Source organism: Daphnia pulicaria, chromosome 11 (genome assembly GCF_021234035.1).
Source record: "Daphnia pulicaria isolate SC F1-1A chromosome 11, SC_F0-13Bv2, whole genome shotgun sequence".
NCBI classification, from domain to species: Eukaryota; Metazoa; Arthropoda; class Branchiopoda; order Diplostraca; family Daphniidae; genus Daphnia; species Daphnia pulicaria.
Genome location: NC_060923.1, coordinates 3,708,460 through 3,731,872, shown reverse-complemented (window position 1 = coordinate 3,731,872; position 23,413 = coordinate 3,708,460). Strand labels below are relative to the sequence as shown.

At 39.7% G+C, this 23,413-nt stretch overlaps 8 protein-coding genes across 12 annotated transcripts in view; 3 read left to right on the top strand and 5 right to left on the bottom strand.

Moving 5' to 3' along the window:
• LOC124315275 (cytochrome P450 3A2-like) overlaps window positions 1-23,413 on the bottom strand; it is a 317,765-nt gene that overhangs the window by 26,783 nt on the left and 267,569 nt on the right. The gene's annotated exons all lie outside the window — the stretch shown is intronic.
• LOC124315097 (serine-rich adhesin for platelets-like) lies at window positions 516-8,316 on the bottom strand. The gene is made up of 7 exons (XM_046780484.1): window positions 6,971-8,316; window positions 6,785-6,905; window positions 6,550-6,702; window positions 1,432-6,252; window positions 1,158-1,365; window positions 1,043-1,096; window positions 516-952 (listed from the first exon to the last, which is right to left on the bottom strand). Exons 1-7 carry the CDS (start codon window positions 7,043-7,045, stop codon window positions 892-894), a joined length of 5,493 nt encoding a protein of 1,830 aa, XP_046636440.1. The 5' UTR covers window positions 7,046-8,316; the 3' UTR covers window positions 516-891.
• On the bottom strand, window positions 8,407-9,871 carry LOC124315405 (N(6)-adenine-specific methyltransferase METTL4-like). The gene is made up of 2 exons (XM_046781066.1): window positions 8,889-9,871; window positions 8,407-8,825 (listed from the first exon to the last, which is right to left on the bottom strand). Exons 1-2 carry the CDS (start codon window positions 9,651-9,653, stop codon window positions 8,490-8,492), a joined length of 1,101 nt encoding a protein of 366 aa, XP_046637022.1. The 5' UTR covers window positions 9,654-9,871; the 3' UTR covers window positions 8,407-8,489.
• Window positions 9,982-11,350, top strand: LOC124315488 (protein OSCP1-like). The gene is made up of 3 exons (XM_046781201.1): window positions 9,982-10,116; window positions 10,208-10,527; window positions 10,588-11,350. Exons 1-3 carry the CDS (start codon window positions 9,999-10,001, stop codon window positions 11,083-11,085), a joined length of 936 nt encoding a protein of 311 aa, XP_046637157.1. The 5' UTR covers window positions 9,982-9,998; the 3' UTR covers window positions 11,086-11,350.
• On the bottom strand, window positions 11,128-14,274 carry LOC124315220 (ralBP1-associated Eps domain-containing protein 2-like). Of its 2 annotated transcripts, none has more exons than XM_046780743.1 (7): window positions 13,659-14,274; window positions 13,221-13,539; window positions 12,976-13,147; window positions 12,261-12,913; window positions 12,137-12,201; window positions 11,792-12,052; window positions 11,128-11,730 (listed from the first exon to the last, which is right to left on the bottom strand). In XM_046780743.1, exons 1-7 carry the CDS (start codon window positions 13,893-13,895, stop codon window positions 11,668-11,670), a joined length of 1,770 nt encoding a protein of 589 aa, XP_046636699.1. In that variant the 5' UTR covers window positions 13,896-14,274; the 3' UTR covers window positions 11,128-11,667. The 2 variants fall into 2 exon arrangements, with proteins under 2 accessions (XP_046636699.1, XP_046636700.1); XM_046780744.1 differs by having other exon boundaries at window positions 12,976-13,144.
• Window positions 14,450-17,284, top strand: LOC124315291 (ammonium transporter Rh type B-like). Of its 3 annotated transcripts, XM_046780861.1 has the most exons (9): window positions 14,450-15,094; window positions 15,286-15,469; window positions 15,533-15,683; window positions 15,770-15,914; window positions 15,972-16,138; window positions 16,205-16,342; window positions 16,423-16,556; window positions 16,618-16,799; window positions 16,860-17,284. In XM_046780861.1, the coding sequence occupies exons 1-9, from the start codon at window positions 14,830-14,832 to the stop codon at window positions 16,925-16,927; spliced, it is 1,434 nt and encodes a 477-aa protein (XP_046636817.1). In that variant the 5' UTR covers window positions 14,450-14,829; the 3' UTR covers window positions 16,928-17,284. The 3 variants fall into 3 exon arrangements, with proteins under 3 accessions (XP_046636817.1, XP_046636816.1, XP_046636818.1); XM_046780860.1 differs by having other exon boundaries at window positions 15,770-16,138; XM_046780862.1 differs by lacking the exons at window positions 16,618-16,799; window positions 16,860-17,284 and having other exon boundaries at window positions 15,770-16,138; window positions 16,427-16,513.
• Window positions 17,992-20,931, bottom strand: LOC124315193 (cysteine/serine-rich nuclear protein 3-like). The gene is made up of 5 exons (XM_046780691.1): window positions 20,711-20,931; window positions 19,992-20,635; window positions 19,650-19,914; window positions 19,441-19,566; window positions 17,992-19,370 (listed from the first exon to the last, which is right to left on the bottom strand). Exons 2-5 carry the CDS (start codon window positions 20,564-20,566, stop codon window positions 18,393-18,395), a joined length of 1,944 nt encoding a protein of 647 aa, XP_046636647.1. The 5' UTR covers window positions 20,567-20,635; window positions 20,711-20,931; the 3' UTR covers window positions 17,992-18,392.
• On the top strand, window positions 21,164-23,388 carry LOC124315293 (putative sodium-coupled neutral amino acid transporter 7). Of its 2 annotated transcripts, none has more exons than XM_046780870.1 (7): window positions 21,164-21,516; window positions 21,580-21,779; window positions 21,851-22,011; window positions 22,088-22,334; window positions 22,417-22,679; window positions 22,756-22,958; window positions 23,050-23,388. In XM_046780870.1, exons 1-7 carry the CDS (start codon window positions 21,357-21,359, stop codon window positions 23,283-23,285), a joined length of 1,470 nt encoding a protein of 489 aa, XP_046636826.1. In that variant the 5' UTR covers window positions 21,164-21,356; the 3' UTR covers window positions 23,286-23,388. The 2 variants fall into 2 exon arrangements, with proteins under 2 accessions (XP_046636826.1, XP_046636825.1); XM_046780869.1 differs by having other exon boundaries at window positions 21,577-21,779.

The following is a 23,413-nucleotide window of genomic DNA, read 5'->3' as shown; positions in this document are numbered from 1 at the left end:
TGAAAGAAATTGGAATTACCATCTGTTACTTGAAAAACTATTTTTACTTTAACGGTGGAAATAAAAAAAAAGAGATTATTTTTAAAAGTAGCATTGTAGTAAACTGGAACGTGCAAAGTAGAGCAAAAGCGCGCTCTTTTTTCTTCGTTTGCGGGTTTCAAAGAGACCGCTTTGAGCTAATTGCATGCTTCGCCAACTCTGGCTCTATGCTTTCATTCCGATGCCGAATCGCCGCCTACGAACCTTTGATCTGACGTAGCTACACATAATCAAACATTAGGTAAAACATTTCCAAATTGAATTTGAACTTCAGACGAGTTCGCCCCACCTTGTAGCGTATTTAATTCAGACATGTCATCATTTGTGAAACGCAATAGTGATTAACTGGCGCCACTTGCGGTCAATACGTTATCACATTTTTTGTCATCAAGTCGCGTGCACGTTTCATACGCCCATTTAAGAAATCGGTATTTTTGAAAAGCCTTTACCGAAAAGAACCGCAACAAACTTTGGAATTTCAGTCAACAACAGTCACTAAACTGCCTAGACATACACTGTATTACTCAACAAAAGTTGACATGTCAATACTTTTGACAGCTGTCACATGAATTTTCGATAAGAATACTGTGTATATCTTCCCATTGGATGCTTCCTAATATTTCTAGAACACAGTTCATAATTTCATATGACAATTCGATTGGAAATTTCAGATTGAATTAAATTAAGGAATTAGACAAAATAGTCGAAACAAAAATTGAGAATATCTACATTGGAGGGAAAACAATTCGACACCTTATGAAATATATGCAGGATGGCGGTAAGAGTACAAATTAATCACTCAATGATTCGGCCTATTTTAAAATGAAGGATGTGTGAGGTAAATTTTTTAAATCAGTAACCACGTAAAGGAGTACGTAAAAGCCCGCGCACTCTTCTCTCTTGCGATCCGTAGCTGCAAAAAAAAAAAAAAAAAATTAATTTGGAAACACAATTCGAAGTTTTTTAATTTCTTCCATGTTATAAAAAAAAAATATAAACATACCTGTTTTCACTTGGTGCTTGAGTTAAAGGTAAAAGAGGTACATTGTTTCTTCTCCTGTAACAAAATAGTTTGTTAAAACACAATTGAATGTAAATGATCAAGAAATATAACACACCTTGCATATGTGATGGCGAGAATAGTGAAAACCAGCAGCAATAGCAATAGTAATCCCACAACAACACCAAGTATCACATAGAATTGAGTTTTATTCATTTTGTCGTTTAAGTCATTTGGATTTTTGGTTGGATCTGTAGTAGAAGTAAACGAAGACGAAAACTCCGTCGACGTGGATATGGAAGAAGAAGAAGCGTCAGTTGGTGTTTCTAAAAGAAAAATTCGGTCAATAAGTTAGAAAATTTGAAACAAAATATTTAGAAACAAATAATTACCTGGAGAATTGGTAATGGTTGTTGAGTCAGAAGTTGTCGAAGAAACAGGGGGTTCTTTTGTGGATTTTAAAGTGGTTTCCACTTCAGACGTGGGAGAAATGGACTCTGTAATACCAGCATTCGAATCTGTGGTTGTACTATACACAGATGTTTCTGTTGGAATTAATGTGGATTCGAATGTAGAGGAGGAGGATGTCGCCTCTGTAAAATCAGTTGTCAATCCATCTGTTGATAAATCTGAGGGCAAAGTTTCGGTCTCTGTGCTGCTAGACGACGGATCGGAAGTTGAAATAGAAGAAGTGTTCTCTGTGGAGGTACTAAAAGATGTTGTTTCTGTGACCGTACTCGACGAAGGATCCGTTGAAGAGTAAAAAGAGGATGGAAAATCTGTGGTTGAATCAGTTGTCCAAGCATCGGTCGACAAAGTTTCGGTATCCGTACTGGAAGGTGGTTCAGTAGACAAAATCGAAGTCGTAAAGTCTGTAGAGGTACTGAATCCGGACATTTCTGTTGAAACTTCCGTTGTCAAGTCAGTGGATGTTGAAAAGTCCTCTGATACAGAAGTTTCTGTTGTCGAATCTGAAGTTGAAATATCAGATGAAGAAGTGTCGGTTATCGTGCTTGACGAGAAGTCACTTGAAGTTGAAAATTCAATAGAAGTCGTTTCCGCAACGGTGCTCGAAGAAGGATCCGTCGAGGAGTAAATAGAAGATGGATAATCTGACGTAAAATCTGTGGTTGAACTAAAAGGGACTGTATCTGTTGATGTTTCGGTTGTTATTTCAGGAGAAGATTCAGTATTAGATGTTGTTGACTGCAAGGTTGAAGTATCCTCCGAAGATGTTTCTGTAACCGTACTCGATGAAGGATCCGTTGACGAGTAAGTAGAAGTTGGATAATCAGTGGTTGAATCAGTTGTCAAAATTTCGGTAGTTTCTGTTATCGACGACGACTCCGATGAAGTGGAAGAAGCGAAAGGTGTTGTCGATTCAGTTGAAATATCGGTGGACAACGTTTCGGTTACAGTACTGGAATCTGGGTCTGTGGACGAAATAGAAGAAGAAACGTCTGTGGAGGTACTAAAGGGGGAAGTTTCTGTTGTCAAGTCAGTCGGAGTCGACTCTGATGAAGTTTCTGTTGTCGAATCTGGAGTTGAAATATCAGGTGAAGAAGTGTCAGTTGTTGGCTGTAAGGTTGAAGTATCCTCCGAAGATGTTTCTGTAACCGTACTCGATGAAGGATCCGTTGACGAGTAAATAGAAGATGAAAGGTCTGTGGTTGAATCAGTTGTCAAAATTTCGGTAGTTTCTGTTATCGACGACGACTCCGACGAAGCGGAAGATGCGAAAGGCGTTGTTGATTCAGTTGAATTATCGGTGGACGACGTTTCGGTTACTGTACTGGAATCCGGCTCAGTTGACGAAACAGAAGAAGGAAGGTCTGTGGAGGTACTAAAGGGAGATGTTTCCGTTGACGCTTCAGTCGACAAGTCGGTAGAAATAGAAGACGTCTCCGACGAATAATTTGTTTCTGTTGTTGAATCTGTTGTCGACATATCTGATGTTGAAGAATCGATTATGGTACTGGACGAGTCAGTCTCGGAAACTGAAGTTGATGAAATGTCTATGATCGTACTAGTCGAAGGTTCCGAGGAAGAATAAACAGATGATGTGGCGTCTGTGGTCGAAATAGTTTCTGTTGAAATTTCTGTCGTTACTTCTTCAGTAGAAAATGTTCCTGATGTGTAGACGTCACTTGACGATGTTTCATACATTGTACTAGTCGACGATGGTTCCGAGGATGTAGAAATAGATGTCGGAAAATCTGAGGTGAACGGCGTTGTTTCTGTGGTTTGTACCTCAGAAGAGAGTGAACTGGAATCTGTAAAAACTGTCGTCAATTCGGTTGTCCAAATATCGGTCGAAGACATTTCTGTGCTCGACGAAGGTTCGGAAGAAGTGGACACCGAAAAAGTCGAATCGGTGATTACTGTTGTCATTTCGGTTGTTACATCTTCTGAGGATGAGGTCGACGACTCTGTAAAAACTGTTGTCCATTCAGTGGTAAAAACATCGGTAGAAGATATTTCTGTGAAAGTACTCGACGAAGGTTCCGAGGAAGAAGACATTGAAGATGGGAAATCGGTGGTTAAATCAGTAGTCGAAAAGTCGCTAGACGAAGTTTCGGTCGATGTACTAGAGGAAAGTTCCGACGAGGTAGAAACAGAAGCTGTGATGTCTGTGGACGTACTGTAGAAAGACGTTTCTGTTGAAGATGAAGAAGTATCAGAAAAATCAGTTGTTTCTGTTGTCATTTCTGATGTCGACATATCAGTAGAAGTGCTTGTTATGGAAGCCTCGGAGGTCGAAATTTCAGTAGATAATGTTTCTGTGACAGTACTCGATGAAGGGTCCGAGGAAGAAATGATAGAAGATGTAAAGTCTGATGGCGATGTACCATAAGGAGTTGTCTCTGTCGATGATTCAGTGGTTTCTACTTCAGAGGAAGGTGAACTCAACTCTGTTGAAGCTGTCGTCCATTCAGTTGTAGAAATATCGGTCAAAGTTGTTTCTGTGATCGAAGACGGTTCCGACGAAGCAGAAGATGTGAAAATAATTGTCGATTCACTTGTCGAGGGAAATGTTTCGGTCTCTGTACTGGAAGACGGTTCAGTAGACGAAATGGAAGTTGAAGGGTCTGTGGAGGTTTCGGTTGAAATGTCCGTTGTTAAGTCTGTGGATATCGAAGAGGTCTCTGACAACGAAACTGTTTCTGTAGTCGAATCTGAAGTTGAAATATCAAGCGTAGAAGAATCAGTTGTCGCGCTTGACGAGTAGCTATCGGAAGTAGAAATTTCAGTCGACATAGTTTCTGTGAAGGTACTCAAGGAAGATTCAGAGAAAGAATAAGTTGATGATTGGAAATCTGTGGTTGAACTAAACGGAGTTGTATCTATTGATGTTTCCGTTGTTATTTCTTCAGATGGAGAAACAGAGGACTCAGTAACCGACGTTGTAGAAGTATCGACCGAAGATGTTTCCGTGAGCGTACTCGGCGACGATTCCGATGAAACAGAAGATGTGAAAGAAAGAGTAGATTCAGTTGTTGAAAAATCGGTAGACGACGTTTCCGTCACTGTACTTGAATCCGGGTCTGTGGACGAAATAGAAGAAGAGATGTCTGTGGAGGTACTAAAGGGGGAAGTTTCTGTTGAAAATTCCGTTGTCAAGTCAGTCGGAGACGACTCTGATGAAGTTTCTGTTGTCGAATCTGGAGTTGAAATATCAGGTGAAGAAGTGTCAGTTGTTGGCTGTAAGGTTGAAGTATCCTCCGAAGATGTTGCTGTGACCGTACTCGATGAAGGATCCGTTGACGAGTAAGTAGAAGATGAAAGGTCTGTGGTTGAATCAGTTGTCAAAATTTCGGTAGTTTCTGTTATCGACGACGATTCCGATGAAGTAGAAGATGCGAAAGATGTTGTTGATTCAGTTGAAATATCGGTGGACGATGTTTCGGTTACTGTACTGGAATCCGGCTCAGTTGACGAAATAGAAGAAGGAAGGTCTGTGGAGGTACTAAAGGGGGAAGTTTCTGTTGAAACTTCCGTTATCAAGTCAGTCGGAGTCGACTCTGATGAAGTTTCTGTTGTCGAATCTGGAGTTGAAATATCAGGTGAAGAAGTGTCAGTTGTTGACTGTAAGGTTGAAGTATCCTCCGAAGATGTTGCTGTGACCGTACTCGATGAAGGATCCGTTGACGAGTAAATAGAAGATGAAAGGTCTGTGGTTGAATCAGTTGTCAAAATTTCGGTAGTTTCTGTTATCGACGAAGATTCCGATGAAGTGGAAGAAGCGAAAGGTGTTGTCGATTCAGTTGAAATGTCGGTCGACGACGTTTCGGTCATTGTACTGGAATCCGGGTCTGTGGAAGAAATAGAAGATGAAACTTCTGTAGAAGTACTAAAGGGGGACGTTTCTGTGGAAACTTCAGTAGTCAAGTCAGTCGGAGTTGACTCTGATGAAGTTTCTGTTGTCGAATCAGGAGTTGAAATATCCGGCGAAGAAGAGTCAGTTATCGTGCTTGACGAAGATGAATCGGAAGTTGAAAATTCAGTCGATGAAATTTCTGTGACTGTACTAGAAGTAAAATCTGTGGTTGAACTAAAAGGGACTGTATCTGTTGATGTTTCGGTTGTTATTCCAGGAGAGGACTCAGTATAAGATGTTGTTGACTGCTTTGTTGAAGTATTCTCCGAAGATGTTTCTGTGACCGTACTCGATAAAGGATCCGTTGACGAGTAAGTAGAAGTTGGATAATCAGTGGTTGAATCAGTTGTCAAAATTTCGGTAGTTTCTGTTATCGACGACGATTCCGATGAAGTAGAAGATGCGAAAGGTGTTGTTGATTCAGTTGAAATATCGGTGGACGACGTTTCGGTTACTGTACTGGAATCCGGCTCAGTTGACGAAATAGAAGAAGGAAGGTCTGTGGAGGTACTAAAGGAAGATGTTTCCGTTGACGCATCAGTTGGCAAGTCGGTAGAAATAGAAGAGGTCTCCGACGAATAACTTGTTTCTGTTGTTGAGTCTGTTGTCGTTATATCTGTCGTAGAATCCGTGATGGTGCTTGTCGAAATTTCGGTCGTCGAAATTTCTGGGTCCGTACTCGGCGTAAGTTCCGTGGAAGAAGCAAAAGAGGATGTAACATCTGTTGATGTTAAAGTTGATACTTGTTCCGATGAACCTGAAGAGGACTCTGTAAAATCAGTTGGTTCTGTTGTCTTATCGGTTACTGAGCTTGGCGAAGACGACGACGACGATTCTGCAAATAGCCGCATAATGGAAACATACTGTATTATTACGGAACATATTTTTTTACTAAATGGAAGCTCAAGTGAAAGCTATCACAATTTAATCTTGTTGCTAGCGATTTCTCGTGTCAAAAACAGTTTACACAAAAAACCATTGCACAAATATTTTAAAACAATAGAAATAGCACATTTGCGGTATTATAAAAACCTTTTAGTTTCGTGTTCTTTTTGCCAGAGTAGCAGAGTCTTATCTATTCAATTTTGAAAGTGCCGCAGTGTAGATTAAGTCAAATAGGTACATCACTTACCTTCTGTAGAATAATCTGGTGACGTTGCGGAAGTACTAGTAGATGATGTGGTCGCTGGCGTTGTAGGGCAAAGGGGGCCAATGCAAGGTACGGTCGGAGGCGTAAAAACTGTCGTTGTTACCATGGACTGTTCTGTAGTCGAATTTTTATTTGCTATAATGAAATAAAAATAGATTTTTACTTTATGAAGCTTATTTTTAAGGAAGAAATCATAAAATAAAATAATTCTACAAACTTGTTGAAACACATGGTGTCGTAGAAATAGGAGTAGGAGTGGTTGAGGGCGAACAGCCTACACACGGTACCGTAGGCGGAGTAAAAACAGTGGTTCCAAAACATGAACTGTCTTGTGCGTACTAATCATTTCAACATTTAATGAGTAATTAATCAATTCAAAATTTTTAATTTAAATTTAACTTACAGAATAGGGCATTAAAATCAGGAGCGCAAAATATGCAGTTGAAAGGAATTTGCTTATCCAAAAGAAGTTTTTCATATTGAACTTTAGCTTTCGACGACTAGGAAATTACTGATCTGGTTGTTGACAGAACCGCCCGTCTATTTAAATAAACATCGGCATTTTTAATCTGTGCGTCGAATGTTATCTTCGTCAACCTTTTGTCGCCTTGATCGAACCAAGACAGCACCAATGGGAGGCAGACAAAAGATGCCGGAATGACGTCATTTAAGCATTTGACGCCACAGTTCTGTCGCAGTTTGCTCTTTTCACACGACACGCTTCAGTTACCTGAAATGATGAGCATATTGTAACCTCGCATTGACAAAATTATCACCTGTCGAAATTCCACCCCAGATTACGGTACAGATTACGTAGTTTATTACACGTTTAACTGTAAATCGTCAATCCCCTCCCCGTGTGGCGAAACTGCGACAAAGATCTTTGCACTCAACGTTGATTTTATTATTTTTTTTTACTTCCAATATTATCACCACCATCATATTTTTTTTTTACTAAAGCAAATATTCTTTCATGGTACCGCGTTGTTGGTTCTTAAATGGATTAATCTGCTAAAACAACAAGGCAGAACCGCATAAAAATTACTATGACATTTGGAGGATTAGATACTGTCCATGACAGTGAGACTGGCAATGCTATTGTATAAGATATGACACGTCTGTTATTGTGTGCTAAAGCTTACAACTCTAGCTGTTGGCCATAAACTTGATTCTGCGTTGACGATGACTTTTCGAATCGCTTAAACTACGTAAACGAGTAGTGTCAAAGCGTTTTCTCTCAATTTTATCATCTGTCAACTCAATTTATTTTGTCACCCCGTATACGTGATGCCAAACGAAGATTTGGTTTTTGGGTGATTTACTACACCAGGATAATGATTATCAATCTTGGGTAAATCCCTAAAGTCTAGTCTCATAGGTTGAGTCCCCTGAGTTAAACTCAATGGGTTGATGTGTGATATTTATATAAACAAAGACTTAAAAGATTTACGACATAAAGCATATGAATCAAACCATGTCTAATTTTAACGACAGTAAATCTTTACATTTTAAAGACAAATACGTGATATTTTCGAAGAGAGTGCATAACGAAATCTGTCTGTAACCTTTGTCATTTCAATCTACAACTACACAACTACGTTTGATACGTTATACATAAGACCCCATGACATGAAAGTACGAGACGTACGCTATCAATCAAAAAAATTTCCTTAGCAAAGATGATTTGTCACGTATTAGCTGTTTATCGGTATTTTTTGTTCTTCCATTGTTCAATGAGATGACATTCTATGGTAACAATTGACGCGCGATGATAATCTTTTGACGTACAATTTTCCATGGGATAAAACAAAAAAATTTAAAAAGACTAATAGCGCAAAATCACTTAGACACACTTTCTATTTTATACTAAATCGAGAAAGTCAAGCTTAGAAACGAATTAGAGCAAACGGGAAAAGAAAAAATCACAATGACTGCTCATTTTTCTCTTCGAATAAACTTGTATGCTGCAAAAGTGGTACTTGATTCCCCAAGCTAACTGTGTAGGGCATGAGAGAGCGCGCAAACAATTCCAATGTCTGATTGTCAGACGTGAGAAATGGTCGAAGGAGCTTTTGAAGCGGTGGTTTGAACGAATGTATTGCGCAAGGAACAGACACAACCAACTTCTTATCTGGAACTGGTTCGATTTCCAATGTTCCTTTGGTTGGAATTATTTTACGCGCTAATATGATTCGTTCAAACGGATGTTTGCCACTTGCTCCGTTCCACGGGCACACAAATTTTCCAGATTTAGTAATCTGAATCGGGTAAAAGAACACCGATAATGCCTAATTACGAGGAAAAACTAATCGTGCACTTACTTTGATCCAGAACCAGGTAGCAACGTAGGTTAGATTCCAGAGAGGTAGTAGAGTATTTGAAAGGTAGTCTAGATGAGTCTTAGAATTGGTGCACCATACCACAACCAAAGTTCCTTGGGTGCACAACTTTGAAATGGGTAAAGTTGCTAAAATGTCGTTATCCATCGATTGATAACTATTTGGACCACCAGCATGTCTCTTTCGCTTAACAAAGCGGTTTGTCCAAGATGGGTCCATAACGATGAGAGAAAACGTACGTCCACTTTTCACTAGTATTTCCAGGTAGCCAACGTCATTCTTGTAAAACTGGCTATGAGGTGGGAGAATGAAAGTATCTCCATCAATGTCCTTCTCTATTATCTGTTCTGATGAGTTGACACAACTCATTTGAAGATTGGTGTCTTGTATTTTTAACCCTGGAACTGATGAAAGAAACTTGGTGACCATGTTACGAGCAGGTTTGTTGTTGACAGTGAAATCTAGTGGTGAAGGTGGAGGTTTGAAAAAACTTGACAGCTCAGACAAGAATTCTAAAACTGATGATTCTTCAAGGGGTAATAGTTTAACTTCGTGGTTTTTCTTACGCTTCCTCTTCTTTGCAACACCACTTTCCATTTCTTGTGCTACAGATGCAGCTTCTCGGTCTTTCAAAAAAGGAGTACGTATATCGAACAAATTTCTGTTGTACGGTCGTCCACACATTTCCTCAGACAGATTACGATGGCATATAAAATATCCAGCTTCACTCTTATGCAAAATAGACATTGTTGTTATCAATGCTTTTATCAATATATAGTAAACAGACTGTCAATTTTTTTAATGATTTTCACTGATAATGACAGGGGATTTAATCATCTAAGATGAATAGAAACTGAGTTGGTCTAAAAATAAAATAGAGATTGCAGATTGGGTTGTTAAATGTTCGCGCGATGACGAGCTATCAGCTGAGACGGCTGAGATTCTGAGAGGAAGAAAACACTACAAGACAAGAAGGAAGCCTCTTCTAACCAAGAAGCAAAGTTGCCTTGACAACAATTGTTTTGTCAGTTTTCAAAACAAAATAATAAAGCAAATCATTCTAAAAAACCTTCTGAGAAAATAACTTGAAAAATGGGTTATATTCTTCAAGCTTTTCCTTTATTGTATTTAAATTTAGGAGGGGAGTTGTTATACATAATAGAACAACGACTCCAAGCTCAGGATATTTTAAAAGAAAAATCCGAAAAAGGTGAGAAGATTTAGAGGATATAAAAATAATACAATGCATTTCTTTAACTTTGATTACTCTTTTATTACTGATAACGACGGACGTGATTCAGTGTTGAATGATTTACTTTCAACGATGTTGAACCGTCAGTTCCTAAGCGGAATATTCCGCCCGGAACGTCTAAATTCAACATCCACCTTGAAGAATTTAATGGAAAATATTGTTCACTCTTCCATAATGCGGCTCGCTCAAGATAGCCTCGATAAACTGTATGATTTGATGGCCATGTCTATAAAATTTCAATTCATGTCAGCTCCAGACGCACAGTCATTGTTATCTATTACGATAAACCATGTGGACAGTTGGATGCAGCTATCCGAAGATCCAGAAATCCTGCTGCAAATCCAATATTCCAAGGACTTACTGATGACGGTACATCCTTTTCTATTTTTCTTTAAATTTTCTTGATGGTAAAATAATATTTCCTGATAGCATTACGCAAAACTTTCCCCATGGGCGTGGATGACGATTCGACATGGGTTGCTCAACTACCTGCAACCATGCAAGACTCGTGTTACCATATTCCTCAACCGAGAATTACAGAGCCAATCCGGCTATTTTTATGTAGATAACAAGTGCCCTCTTCCGGATGGTTTCATTCTGCCACAACTTGCTCTAGGAAATTGCAAACCTTACGATTTTCAGTTCAACGAGTATGCTAGTAATCTTGGTATAAATATGTTCAACGAATCTCAGCGCCCACACTTTCGCACAAGCGGATTCACTTCCCTGCAAAGAATTATCGCTAAGCCAACTATGGATAATACTCAACCGAATATAGCAAACTTTGGCAACGCAACAGTAGAAGGAAAGGTAGACTCGATTCAACTGGAGCTCAAGGCAATTTCACCACCGGAACAAGAAACTCTTCATGTCGCCGAAGAAACGCTACTAGATCTGTTTGATCAAGCTAGTGTATCTGATAAATAAGAAAATTATTCTTTCCACGCTTTTTGTTTCTTTATAGCAATACATTGGTTATTTGATTTATTATAGCCAGTCGTTTGATGGCATGGTGAAGGGGAAGCAAGGAAAAGGGCTGGCGGGGAGGCAACGGGTGGAATAATTAAATGTACATTTAGGAGATTTAGATATAATATGACCGAGAGGTGGATGAGAGGTGTGTGTGCGAATACCGTAATCCACAATGTTCCCGACACATGTGCAAGAGAGTGGACGAAAGAGCGAAAAAATTTTAATCAAGAAAAGAAGACGACGGAAGCATATCTTCAAAAATAACAAACTAGGAAAAAAGGGATAACAAACTAACAATTACATATTTCCATTCTTTTTCCACTTCCTTCGTCAGAGAACACAGAAGCTGCCAATTTCTCTTTTTAACTTCAGCTCCATAGAATGCTAATGTGGTAAAAAAATAGCCGCTTGGGGAAAAGCGAGAGAGAGAAAAAACCGTTCACACTCGTTGACTTTGGCTTGAAACTTCACCAACCTCACAACACCTAGCCTCCCGGTCGACAATAAAGCACTGGCAGTTCGTTCGGTTGAAATAATCTAACACTGAGAATCGGATACGTGCAGTTTTTGTAGACGGAGCTCAAGGTGATTTTTCTCTTCCTGGTATCACAAATTAAATGTCAACGAATACTCGAAGTTATGAACTGCAAATTTCATTTACCTGGATGTCAAACAGCTGCTTGGTCAAGATTTGTTGCTGTTTCCGGAGAACTTCACCCCGCCGTTGGTGATCCTCGATGACCGAAGTCAGGCTTTTGGTAGCCGTCGAGGTGGTATTGGATGGTACAGCGGGTTTCTTTTCCGGAGTTGCACAAGTGCTGACAACAGGAACGGCGATTGGCCCGGTGGGTCTCCGATAAACTTGGAATGCCCCACCACCAGTACTTTGATTGCTTGACTCATTTTCTTTCCTTGGGGAGCCCTGATGAGTAAACGGAAATTTTGAATTATTCATGTGACGGTTAGAAATGTTTGTACCATAGAAAGATTAGAAATGTTTACTTACCATACTGGGAGAGACACGAGGAGGAACGGCGGGAGGTGCCGCAGAATTCAGTCCGGTATTGCGACCTAGAATAGATAATGCTCAATATTATCTTATTGGGTCAATTAAGCTTCAAGATAAGTACCAAGTTGGTTGAGATCCAACGAGGAACTCCTGGCGTGTCCTCTGTACGGTCGAGGTGGAGGAGGAGGCGGTGGTTCCTTCTTTCCCACCGATGAGCTAGCAATTGAAGCTGCAGAAGGGATAGAAGTCACGTGGCTAGTCAAGTTGTTTCCTAGGGAATTAACAGTCGAAGTTTGGGGCAGGGAAACGGCGCCTGAAGAAGGGCCTATTTCTGACAATTGTTGTGACTCGGGCGTTAACCGTAAGGCGACTGGGTGGAGAATTCGTGGATCCTGTTCCACTTGGACTTGGGCTCGTTTGAAATCAAAATTCACTGGTTGGGGACCGGGGGATGCCACCGATCCTGTAGGGGAGTCGACAAATTTGGTCCAATGCTGAGCAGTGCCAGAACCATCGACAGCAGATTGTAGGCTAGATGAGGAGGGTTTCCCTTGGGTATTATGCGGATCTTTATCATTGATTGTAGTTGCCACAGTCGAAACTGCTGACGACAGAGATGGTTGCGGTGAAGCTTCAAACATTTGCAATGGATCTAATGCTGGAGGCAACTGCTTGGGCAACATAATTTTGTTCCTTCGCAATACCACCAAATGCATAGCAGTGCAAAATTCACTTAAAGACAGAGCCCCATCCTTGGTCACATCACTGAGTTGCCTGTAAAATATAATTTTAGAAAATTAATCAATGATTTTGGTGCATCACGGCCTTCTTATTACCAAATATGAGAGAGTTCCGCGGTTGGCAATCGGGACTTTTCAAAGAATTGCTTGGCTTGAGAACCTCCAATTAGTCCATTTGGGTCAGTTTGAAGTGTCTTGAACTGAACTTTGTAATAGGATAACTGGTCAGGATTTATTTTCCACAATTCTTCTTCATCAATGTCATCTACTAATTAAAAATAAAAATGTTTTGAAGATACTTTTCAGTCTGTACTAGATAACATCAATGTTAGAAAACATACCATCATTTGAGTAAGAGAGATTGCCACCATCAGAATCACTACTTGGATTGTTTGAAGTTCCTACTTCAGAATCAGAACTGTTGATATCTACCAATTCTATGTCTCGTTGGTCATCTTGATCAACTTGTTCTTCGTCATCATCTTCTTCTTCACCTTCTGTTGCTAACAACTCCCTATGCTCTTCTGCTCCTTGCCAATAATTTTTAGGGTCGATAGTTACAGCACTGTTAGTTGGTGTAGGAGATTCTGTATCACAGTAAGAAGGATCTTCACTATCAGCATCAGTTGTCACACCTGGGCTGCTGTCATCTTCTAGAACCTGGAAATTAACAATATAGTTTAATTTCCCGCTAGAGTTGTATCCTCTTAGACAATAGGAAAAAGAAAGACTGTGTTTTGGAAACATGTTAATGGTAGTGCCAAAGCATTAATACTAACCGAAACTGGTGACTGGCCTGCATCAGAGAGTTCTATCAGATCTGGACTCTTTGGAGGCATCTTTTTATTTCCCCTTGCATGGTGGTGCAGATTCCTTGTCCTAGGTTGGTGAACAGTGTGCACCAAGGAGTGGCATTTGGGAGAACTAGTTGAGAGTATGTCAGTTTCACTGTTCACTGTGTGATTACCAGTTTCCACATCAACATTGAGAGGTAAAATTTTACTGCTGGCCAACATGATGGGTCATCGATTTTAATTGAAAAACAAAAAACTCGCTACGACAGTTTCATGCAGGCACCAACAAACGGTGTCACAGAGATTTCGTTTTCCCCTCGACCAACCGTAAGAACCTAACGGTTTCAACTAAATTTGCAAATTCGCCAATGAGTTTTCCTTCGTCTTCAACTGTTACATTTGCCCCACAGGTCTGAAAGGTGAAAACCAATACCACTAGACAATCAAAATTTATGAAGGATCTATCGCCGTTATTCCTGAAGAATGAGTCGCATGCGAGTACTCTTAAAGCAAAGCCCTCTGGTGTCAAATAAACGCAGAGCGAACAGCTGTGTGTTTCAACTTCCTTATTACCGTGTAAAAATTTGTATTTTTAGTTTTCCTGATTATTACACGGCTTTTTACTACACTATCTTAGATAATTCCTGTTTCGTATCTGTTAAAATATTTCGAAGCTTAGTGCTGTCCCAAGGTTTTGCGTGTGATTCATTGACCACACGACACTGTCATGTGATGAAATAATATACAGCTCAGTTACAAAAGAGTTAAAACACGGCGACGAGACCACGTGCAGGCTACAAATTAATCCATTACAAAATGCTAAATTAATTGTGTTCTGTATTAAAATTAAACGTACGGCGCTATCATAGCACAGTTACTCGCATAGTTTGACTTCGTCATTGATTCAGATTTCAGAAGCATGAGACGGCGCATGACAGAGTCAATTTTTTAAATAGAAAGTCTAGATTTCGTGTCAATTTCATTCACGATTAATTTTATTATGGATTACATAGCTTGTCTTTTACCATTCCTACTATAGCTTAAGGATTACTGGTGAACAAATTTTCCTCGATTATTTATTTTGAAAAAAGGTTTCACCAAGAAGTATACTAGAGGGTGTCGAACTCCAGTTCAACCGCCATCATTTGTCTGATTTATGTTTAAAAAAAAAAACATGTTTGATTTCAGTAGCATTTTGACTAGTCGCCGGAGCACAGCTGCATACTTAGGCTCTTATTTCACGATGGAGAATAATGGGAGCTTTGCATTGTGTATATTATTTCTTGAACTTGCTCTGTGTTGGGCGTATGCAATGTTTGTTGACTATACTGGAGAATCGATTGGAATCGTCGTAGAAAATGATTTTGATCGTGTTCGTGGGACTCACGTTAGAAAACATTTGTCATCGATTTACTACTACAGTAATAATGCAATCATTTTAATTACATTCATCATGGAAAGGAATGTCGTCTTCAGTTTCATTTGACAATTTAAATGTTTTAGGGTTCGCTCCCGTATAATTCCGTTACATTTTTAAATTGATTCTGCCTATTATAAATGGATGTTGAGGATCGTTGATTAAATTAAATGCTCCGGCTGGTTTGTTTTCTAGTGTTTCAGGATGTTCATTTGACGGTGGTCATTGGGTTCGGCTTCCTTGCAACTTTTTTAAAACGGTATGGCAATAGTTCTGTCGTCTCGACTTTATTGGTCGTGGCAATTACACTTCAATGGGCGACTTTATGCCAAGGATTTTTTCAAATGCAACGCGGGAAAATTCACGTCAGCATTACCAAGTAATTTGTGTTTATGGTTAATGACAATTTGTTACAAGTGAAACGTCCTTGTGTCGCAAATAGTTTGGTGCATGCTGATTTCGCTACGCTAGCGATATTAATTTCATTCGGAGCCGTTCTTGATTTGACCACTCCGACTCAGTTGATAATTATGGCCATCTGTGAAATACTTTGTTTCGCCACCAACGAATACATCTGCCTCGACATTTTACAGGTATTTTCCATCGTTGTTCTTAGTAGCTTGCTCTTCTCTTTTTACATTGGAAATCGTTGATTCTCTCAACAATCAAGTTCATTTAGATTTCGGACGTTGGAGTTTCAATGTTGGTTCACGTTTTTGCTGCTTATTTCGGCCTAACAGTGAGTTGCGTCTTGCGAAAAAACAGACCGGAAAGAGAGACGGTCAGTATCACCCTTCCAACTTCCGATCTATTCGCCGTAATCGGTATTATTTTTAATGTCGTTTTGTTGAAAGAAATAATTTTCCGATGGGAACTTTTAGGGACGATGTTTCTATGGCTTTTTTGGCCTACACTAAACGCTAGTTTAGCTCAGGGCGATGCCCAGCACAGAGCTGTTATTAATACTTACTATTCTTTAGCAGCGAGTACTGTCGTGACTTTGGCTATAAGTCTAAGTTCCCTTTTGGACAATAAACGATCCTATACGGTAAAAATAAATTTTAAAAAACTTAATCAGCAGTTTGAAATGTAAAGTGTTACCAAATTCACACAGGTACAAATTCAAAATTCAGCTTTGGCAGGAGGAGTTGCAATTGGCACAGCTGCTGACATGATGATTTATCCATTTGGTGCGATTATTGTGGGATGTTTCGCTGGGCTAGTTTCAGTGCTCGGAGTGGTGGTTTTTACTGTAAGTTTTTTTTTTTTCCATTAAAATAACAGGTTATAAAATAAATATGCTTTTTCTATTACCAATTAAACTTATCAAAGCCAGGAATCAATCGAATATTCGGTATTCGGGACACTAATGGTGTTCACAATTTACATGGCCTTCCGGGATTAATTTCCGCATTTGTAGGAGCTATTGCAGCGGCGTTTGCTACAGAAAAAAATTACAATTACACGTGAAATTGCCTTGATTCACTAGAAAAAAATTGTCCGTAATCACATTTTAATTTGTTTCAGTTTGTATCGGCTGTTTCCTGCTAGAACACCCATGGTCAAAACTCCAGATTACTGGAATTTGGAACACCACGTTGGAAATGTTGTGCCAGGGTTGGCTCGTTCTGCTTTAAGTCAAGGAGCTTACCAAATTGCGGCTCTAGGAACTACTCTAGCATTTGCTATATTCGGAGGACTAATTACTGGTAAATGGGAGATGGACTTTTCAGAAAACTATTACCAACATCTGTTTAAATTTTGAACAGGGTTTGTTTTACGCTTACCGCTTTTTAATCAGCGAAGGAGGAACAATTTCATTAACGACGAGGTGTAACATTAATCGACTTATCATCTTCAATAATGAATATTTTATAAAGAAACACTTATGGCTTATTGCATTTAATTTAACGGTAACAATATTCGTAGTTGTCTAAATACTGATCTAAAAAACTGTAAAAAGAAAAAAGGTTCCAACAAAAATACAGTTTGCTACATAGGTTTCCAAAATGAAGAGTACAAGATGATTGACAATGAATGGTATGATATTAAGGTCGGAGGTTGATCGATAATCTCACAACAAAGGCTTCCTTAACTCCCTAGCCATGTCAGATCCACATATTTTCCTTAGAAATAAAATACTGAGAAACTCTATAGTTTAAGTTGTCAAAGTGTGGCCTCGTCATTTTGAAAAATCGACTGCCTTAACCAAAATAGGCATCAACCGGAAGTACAAAGAGAATCCTGTGAGTATTTACTAGAACCGGTTCTGTTGGAATTTCAATACACAATTTGACGTAACATATTGAAATCAATTGCGTACAATAATTTGACAAGAAAACAAACTGTATTGACGATATTTTGCGCATTGCTGTTTCTTTCTCGATACAAGAACAAGAAAGAAACTGACAAGCGTCCAAGGTACAGAGCACATCGGAATCGAATTCATTAATAGGAGCTCTAATGCGCTTTGTTAGTTGCATTCTGTCAAAAAGTCACAGTTTCATTTTGTATAAATTCATTGCATCTTTGAAGTTGAAAATTTTTCTCGAGACCAATTAGAAGATGAGGTGAGAAGGGGGAGTACAGTACATTACGGATACAGTACAAGCGATACGAACTCCCTCGGTGAGAGTAAAGATTGGGATCGGTTTTGTTTGTAATTGTTCCTCAGTCAGGCAGTCGTCAACACAATAAGATAATACTGTGGCTTCAAAAAATTCACTAGCACATTCAGAGATAAGACGACCCAAAAGAAAAAAGTGGTCTGAAAACTGAAAATCCTAAATTTAAGACTTCACAACCCTGTTCGGAACGAAACCGATCGGTGGTGACGACCTGGTGTTGTATAATGGATTCTATCTTTTCATGCTAAAATTTATTATTATTTTTTTTTTTTTGGCTAATTTTTTTTATAAAGTCGGCCCGGAAAGTCGAAACAGTAACAGACAACAAGTCGGACAACAATAAAAAAAAAACGGGGAAGAACAGCCTAAAATTTAATTTGGTTGGGCACCTATTCGGATTAAGAATTTAAAACGGAAGGAAAAGTTACAAAGTAATTATCTAAATGACGAGCCCGACGTCCGTTGAGACTTACGTAACAAAATGGGCTAAAGAGAAGTTGCAAGATGGCATGTACGCAGTCAGTCGCTATTTTGGCAAATCAACGGTCAAAAACGGGAAAAAATTACGTTACTTCAATACACACCACAGTGCACGAACTGGGTATTATTGCAAGCGGCTCATACTGTGCATCGAAAACCATTAATCTAATACGTTTTTCTCGACAAAGTGGCAAATCAGACAGACACCATAGTTTCTTTAACAATGGTGGCCAGAGAGCTGCCCATGTCTAAAATATCTTCCTCGGAGCTACTGTTGGATGATTCGGTCTTGGGCACTCCATTGACGGAATCGAGAACTGCGTTGCCGTTCGAAGCACTTCCGTAAACAGTATTGGAGCTAACACCGCCGAGTGCAAAGCCCGAACCGTCTTCTGAATAGTTATAAATCTCATCAGCGGTACTATATGCGTCGCTAGTCGTGTGGTGATAGCTGAAAGATTGTGGATCAAAAGATTGATAGCTCTGACTATATTCGCTGTAAAATTCACTTGCGCTACCACTGACGCCACCACCGGTATAGCCAGAGCTGCTGCTACTATCTACCAGTTCAGTGTAATGCTGCTGGGAGTTCTCGCCTGCGACGTCTGTAGAATGGTATCCCAGTGCATCGTAAGGATGTTGATCGTATGCGAAGACTTCCGCGCTGCCAGCTGCACTGGGTCCAGAATAAAGTGAGTAACTGTTGCTTACGTCGTTAGAATAATGACAAAACCACCCATTTTCGGACATTGGATCAGCTACAGGGTAACTGGTGTGATGCTGTAGCGCCTGTTGATGCTGATCTTGAGAAGGAGCCAACTGCATGACGCTGTCCCAGTTGTAGTGCGATTCCGGCGGTGCTAGCGCGTTAACCACCCCGATGTCTATTTCGGCTGCAGGAAGCTCTTCGATGCTTTGAAGTAATTGGTGCTGCTGAATCTGTTGATTATGATGAACAGGTTGTAGGCCTTTGTTGGGCTCCTGAGTATTTTCCAACTCCATTCGCATTAAAGTATGTATGAAATGGGTTCGAACTCGCACCGGGTTGAATTCTATGCGTCCTGATGGATTACCACATGCATCCCGTGAACAACCGCATGGAAAGTTAAGCCTATCGACCTGGCATTGGATGCCCGATTGAGCGCAGGAGCAGGATTCCGGATCGCAGTATCCCTATTGAATTAACATGAGACATAATCAATAATCAAATCTGACCTAAGAATGGGATTTGAATGCAACTTACTTGACATGAACATCCACAAGATTCTCGAGAGACGCGGATTTGGCGGCAATCGTCTTTCTCTGACGTTTCAATCTTCCCTATCCCTGATTCTCGGAGTAAAGCTCGTCGTTGTCTTGTTGGAACAGGCTATATTAAAAATTCAACGATAACGGATTATTTTCTTTTTTGTTCTATATTTGCATAAAGAATGATTTTTGTCTTCTTCTTACCTGTAAAAAGTAATAGTTGTCCACTTCTAGCTCTGAATCAGATATGTCGCTTATTTGCTGTCCATCTACATCACTGTCGTCGCTTTCCGATTCCTTCACTTCATTCTTCTCTTTGGCTTCTGGACTACTTTTTCCAGCCAAAACCTCTGCCGTATCGTTGGTGGCCTCCAAAGCTGTTGTTGTTGCTGCTGCTGCTGCTGCGTCTTCTTCGCTGGCTTTTGTGGCGCTACGATTCTTTCTCCTTTTACGAAGTTGAAGCAACAACCTGGTCAAAACATTACAGAATAATTAGGATCATACATTATTTTTAAAAAATTGTAAACTTGATGTTTGAAAACATACCTTCGGTGGTTTCGTCTTTGATAATTCGCATGTTCGGAGAGTGTGAAGCTTTCTTCATGGCTGTGCTTGAGAGCCATACCCAATGTTGAACCTCCCTGAGACGGGATACACGTGAAACCTTGCGCTCTGGGGAAGTAGTAAGCCGTCACAGACGAAAACGAGATCTTCTTTTTAGGTTTTTTGGCAGAAACCATTCCAGCATCATCAGCATCAGAGAGCACAGAATTTGGTCTCTTATTAATGTTGCTCTCGTTCTTTATAACTTCTTTAGTCAAATCAGAAGCATCAGAGGAAGATTCCAGGATTTGCCCCTCTTCAACTTCCGAGAGACTAGTAGACTTTGAAGAAACAGGATCTATTTCTTGATATTCACGAGTTAAGTCTTGCAATGCAGTTAAGGGCGACACTAGGGCAGGAGGCACCGGATCAGCCACAGCTTTTTCTTCCATTTTAAATTCTGTTTCTTTCACTGGTTCTTCTTTATTTGAACGCTTAACTACCACATTATCAATGTCTGCTACTGCTGGTTTCGAAGTGAACAAACCCATTGTAACACCATCATTTAGTGATTCCATGGTGTAACCACATCAGGAACACTCCTGTGCTAGAGTTTTGTGTCATTCAAAAGGGGGAAGCGCGCTTGTCTAAAAGGGTGAAAATCAATACTCAACTATCGGCGTAGCGGGAAAACATCATAGCAACAACGTTCTTGTTTGTACCTTAGTCGATCGTTAAAGTGTTTTGAGGTAACACACATAGCATTTAAAAGACACTTTTTCCAAAAACTGCTGGGCTGGACTAACAGTTCTGACATTAATAGTAAATATAACACAAATCTTACGCCTAAAAAAAGAAATGCTTTCTTTAAACACACAGTTTCGTCACAGTCTTTCACTCGTTCGTCAGCTCAACGCTCTGAGACGCCGCCCATGCCCCATGGCCATCTGGCGATTAAAAGTGCAGAGATATTTCAAAACATCAGTAAATCTGTTAAACGATTTTAACAAATTTAAATAAAATTGTGAGAAGTTAAAATTTCCTAAAATATGAGAATCGTTAGTGATGTAATTTTATATGTAATAAATTGGCGAATTGACGTAAGGGAAGGGGGGCAGGGTAAAATTTACCTACCCTTCGCGCCATCTACGAATGGAAAAATAAAGTAGTCATTAAAATCGAGGGATGAATAAACCCTTTAGATTGATAAACAAAAAACCATTGACAGTATTGTCTTGAAGAGGCGTTGGAGCGTTTTGCTCCTCATTGAATTACACACTATAATGAGTTTTTATTTCGACCACTCTGAATGTCAACTCTCTTAAGTCTGTTCTAGTAGTTCATTGTTGTCCTTAATTCCATTTTGTCATGGCCAGCGTGATCGAAGATGCCGAAACTTACCAGCAATCAGGGCTAATCGTTCCTTCGTTTAATCTCGAAAATAGCAATGACCTAGTGCCTCTTACCAATCCCGCATCTGATGTAACCACTCTCAGACGAACCAGTGCTCTTGGAAGTGCTTCAAGAGGTGAGTTAATTTTTTGTAAATTTGGCTGCCAAACTTTGGTAAATGATGAATTTAATACAGTAGGTACCAGCAATCTTGGGACTGTCTTCCTGATTGTGAATGCTGCACTTGGAGCTGGGTTATTGAATTTTCCTAAAGCATTTGATCAGGCAGGGGGTATTGAAGTTGCTCTTGTTGTGCAAGCAATCCTTGTTGTTTTTGTGATAGCCTCACTACTTATTCTGGCAAAGTGTTCTGATGTAAATGGTGCAGAGACTGTGCAGGTAAAAATTAAAGTCATATCATGTGCCAGATAGTATAATAGTCATTTACTTATGTTTGATCAAAATTACAGGCAGCACTCCATGGAGCAAGTGGCAAGATTGGCCAAAATATTGGTTCCTTTTGTGTAGCCCTTTACTCTTTTGGCACTTGCATAACTTTCCTTATCATTATTGGAGACCAATTTGATAGAGCATTGGCTTCTTTGTATGGACCAAATTTCTGCAGTTATTGGTCAGTTAAATTTTTTGAAATTGTGTGGAAATATTTGATTTGAAACATCCTTATTTATTTGTCTTAAATGCTTTAGGTACATGCAAAGAGAATTTTTGATTCCAGCTTCTTCCATAATTTTCATTCTTCCACTCTGCTTCTCGCTGAGAATCGATTTTCTTAAATACGTTAGCCCCGTCGGAGTTTTATCAATTGTGTACGTTGTTGGTCTCATTGCGTACGAATATTTCGAAGGAGGTTACGTCCCTGGGTTGATCAAAGAAAGCCCCGATAGTTGGACGGACGTCTTTCTCGTAGTTCCGGTCATTTGTTTTGGTTACCAGGTATACCGTTAATTAATTTTATGTCGTATGCCCATTGGGCCCACTAAATGATTGGTTTTATTCTGAAATGCTGAACGTTTAGTGCCATGTATCTGCGGTGCCCATCTACTCGTGCATGAAAGAAAGAACAGTGAAGCGTTTCTCCGTGTGCATGTCCTCTGCGATTTTTATTTGTTTCATAGCATACACGGTTGCAGCAACGTTCGGCTATCTGACTTTCGGTAGCAATGTGCCCAGCGATATCCTCCAAGCATATGACGCATCCCAGCCCCACGTCCTCATCGCTATTGTTGCATTGGCCGCAAAGAGCTGCGCCACCTATCCTATTCTTGCATTTTGTGGGAGGTATAGATTTCCTACAGAAATATTTTTCTTTCAACAAATTTTAAATAACATTGTTATCTTTGATTGTATCTAACAGGGAAGCGCTGATGAGCGTGGCACATGACTGTGGGTCGGCTTCGTCGGTTGTTACTGGCCAGCATAGAGAAAAATGGGGGCGTATTCTTATTGCCATCACATGGTTCACTTGCAGTCTGATGCTAGCCGTATTAATACCAGACATTGGTCAAGTTATCCAAATTTTAGGTAGTCTTGCTGCTGTGTTTATCTTCGTCTTTCCGGGTAAACAAATTGATTTTTTTTTTAATTCGAAATTAAACAGAACAAGCAACGAAGAGGAGAATAATGCTCATTTATTATTCTTTTATCTCAGGAATTTGCTTGCTGCAAGTTACACTGAGGCAAGATCCGTCTATGATCCGCCGGAAGAATCTTGTTTCGTGCCTTTTTGCTTGCGCCATCATAGTCGTAGGCGTTTTTCTCTTTGGACTTGTTCTCACTCAGGCCATCAGGATCGACATAGCGACTGCTTCATCTGAACGACCGTCACAATTTTCGCCACTGTGCAACGTTACCCAAATCGCCAATCTACGACTAGTAGGCGGCTGATTGAACATTGACTTGAATGTGTTGCTGTTGTCTGTAGTTTACACTTTTCTTTTTATAATGTTGGTTTAATTCGTTTCATGATAATACACGCTCTCTGTACAGATTTCTTTTGAGTTTGCAATTTTTAT

Excerpts from the sequence above, each read along its gene's own strand:
- LOC124315097 (XM_046780484.1), bottom strand. The coding sequence starts at position 7,045 with ATGAAAAACTTCTTTTGGATAAGCAAATTCCTTTCAACTGCATATTTT. Across the intron at positions 1,366-1,431 it reads AACCATTACCAATTCTCCAG|AAACACCAACTGACGCTTCT; the intron begins GTAATTATTTGT and ends TTTTTCTTTTAG. Across the intron at positions 1,097-1,157 it reads CTCGCCATCACATATGCAAG|GAGAAGAAACAATGTACCTC; the intron begins GTGTGTTATATT and ends ATTTTGTTACAG.
- LOC124315220 (XM_046780743.1), bottom strand. The coding sequence starts at position 13,895 with ATGTTGGCCAGCAGTAAAATTTTACCTCTCAATGTTGATGTGGAAACT. Across the intron at positions 12,202-12,260 it reads GTTGGATCTCAACCAACTTG|GTCGCAATACCGGACTGAAT; the intron begins GTACTTATCTTG and ends TATCTATTCTAG. Across the intron at positions 12,053-12,136 it reads CTCGTGTCTCTCCCAGTATG|GGCTCCCCAAGGAAAGAAAA; the intron begins GTAAGTAAACAT and ends TTTACTCATCAG.
- LOC124315405 (XM_046781066.1), bottom strand. The coding sequence starts at position 9,653 with ATGTCTATTTTGCATAAGAGTGAAGCTGGATATTTTATATGCCATCGT. Across the intron at positions 8,826-8,888 it reads CTACCTGGTTCTGGATCAAA|ATTACTAAATCTGGAAAATT; the intron begins GTAAGTGCACGA and ends TACCCGATTCAG.
- LOC124315193 (XM_046780691.1), bottom strand. The coding sequence starts at position 20,566 with ATGGAATCACTAAATGATGGTGTTACAATGGGTTTGTTCACTTCGAAA. Across the intron at positions 19,915-19,991 it reads CAAAGACGAAACCACCGAAG|GTTGTTGCTTCAACTTCGTA; the intron begins GTATGTTTTCAA and ends TGTTTTGACCAG. Across the intron at positions 19,567-19,649 it reads ACAACTATTACTTTTTACAG|CCTGTTCCAACAAGACAACG; the intron begins GTAAGAAGAAGA and ends TTTTTAATATAG.
- LOC124315488 (XM_046781201.1), top strand. The coding sequence starts at position 9,999 with ATGGGTTATATTCTTCAAGCTTTTCCTTTATTGTATTTAAATTTAGGA. Across the intron at positions 10,117-10,207 it reads AAAAGAAAAATCCGAAAAAG|TGTTGAATGATTTACTTTCA; the intron begins GTGAGAAGATTT and ends GACGTGATTCAG. Across the intron at positions 10,528-10,587 it reads CCAAGGACTTACTGATGACG|CATTACGCAAAACTTTCCCC; the intron begins GTACATCCTTTT and ends ATTTCCTGATAG.
- LOC124315293 (XM_046780869.1), top strand. The coding sequence starts at position 21,357 with ATGGCCAGCGTGATCGAAGATGCCGAAACTTACCAGCAATCAGGGCTA. Across the intron at positions 21,517-21,576 it reads TCTTGGAAGTGCTTCAAGAG|TAGGTACCAGCAATCTTGGG; the intron begins GTGAGTTAATTT and ends AATTTAATACAG. Across the intron at positions 22,680-22,755 it reads ATTCTTGCATTTTGTGGGAG|GGAAGCGCTGATGAGCGTGG; the intron begins GTATAGATTTCC and ends TGTATCTAACAG.
- LOC124315291 (XM_046780860.1), top strand. The coding sequence starts at position 14,830 with ATGTTTAAAAAAAAAAACATGTTTGATTTCAGTAGCATTTTGACTAGT. Across the intron at positions 15,470-15,532 it reads ATTCACGTCAGCATTACCAA|TTTGGTGCATGCTGATTTCG; the intron begins GTAATTTGTGTT and ends TGTCGCAAATAG. Across the intron at positions 16,800-16,859 it reads ATTCGGAGGACTAATTACTG|GGTTTGTTTTACGCTTACCG; the intron begins GTAAATGGGAGA and ends AATTTTGAACAG.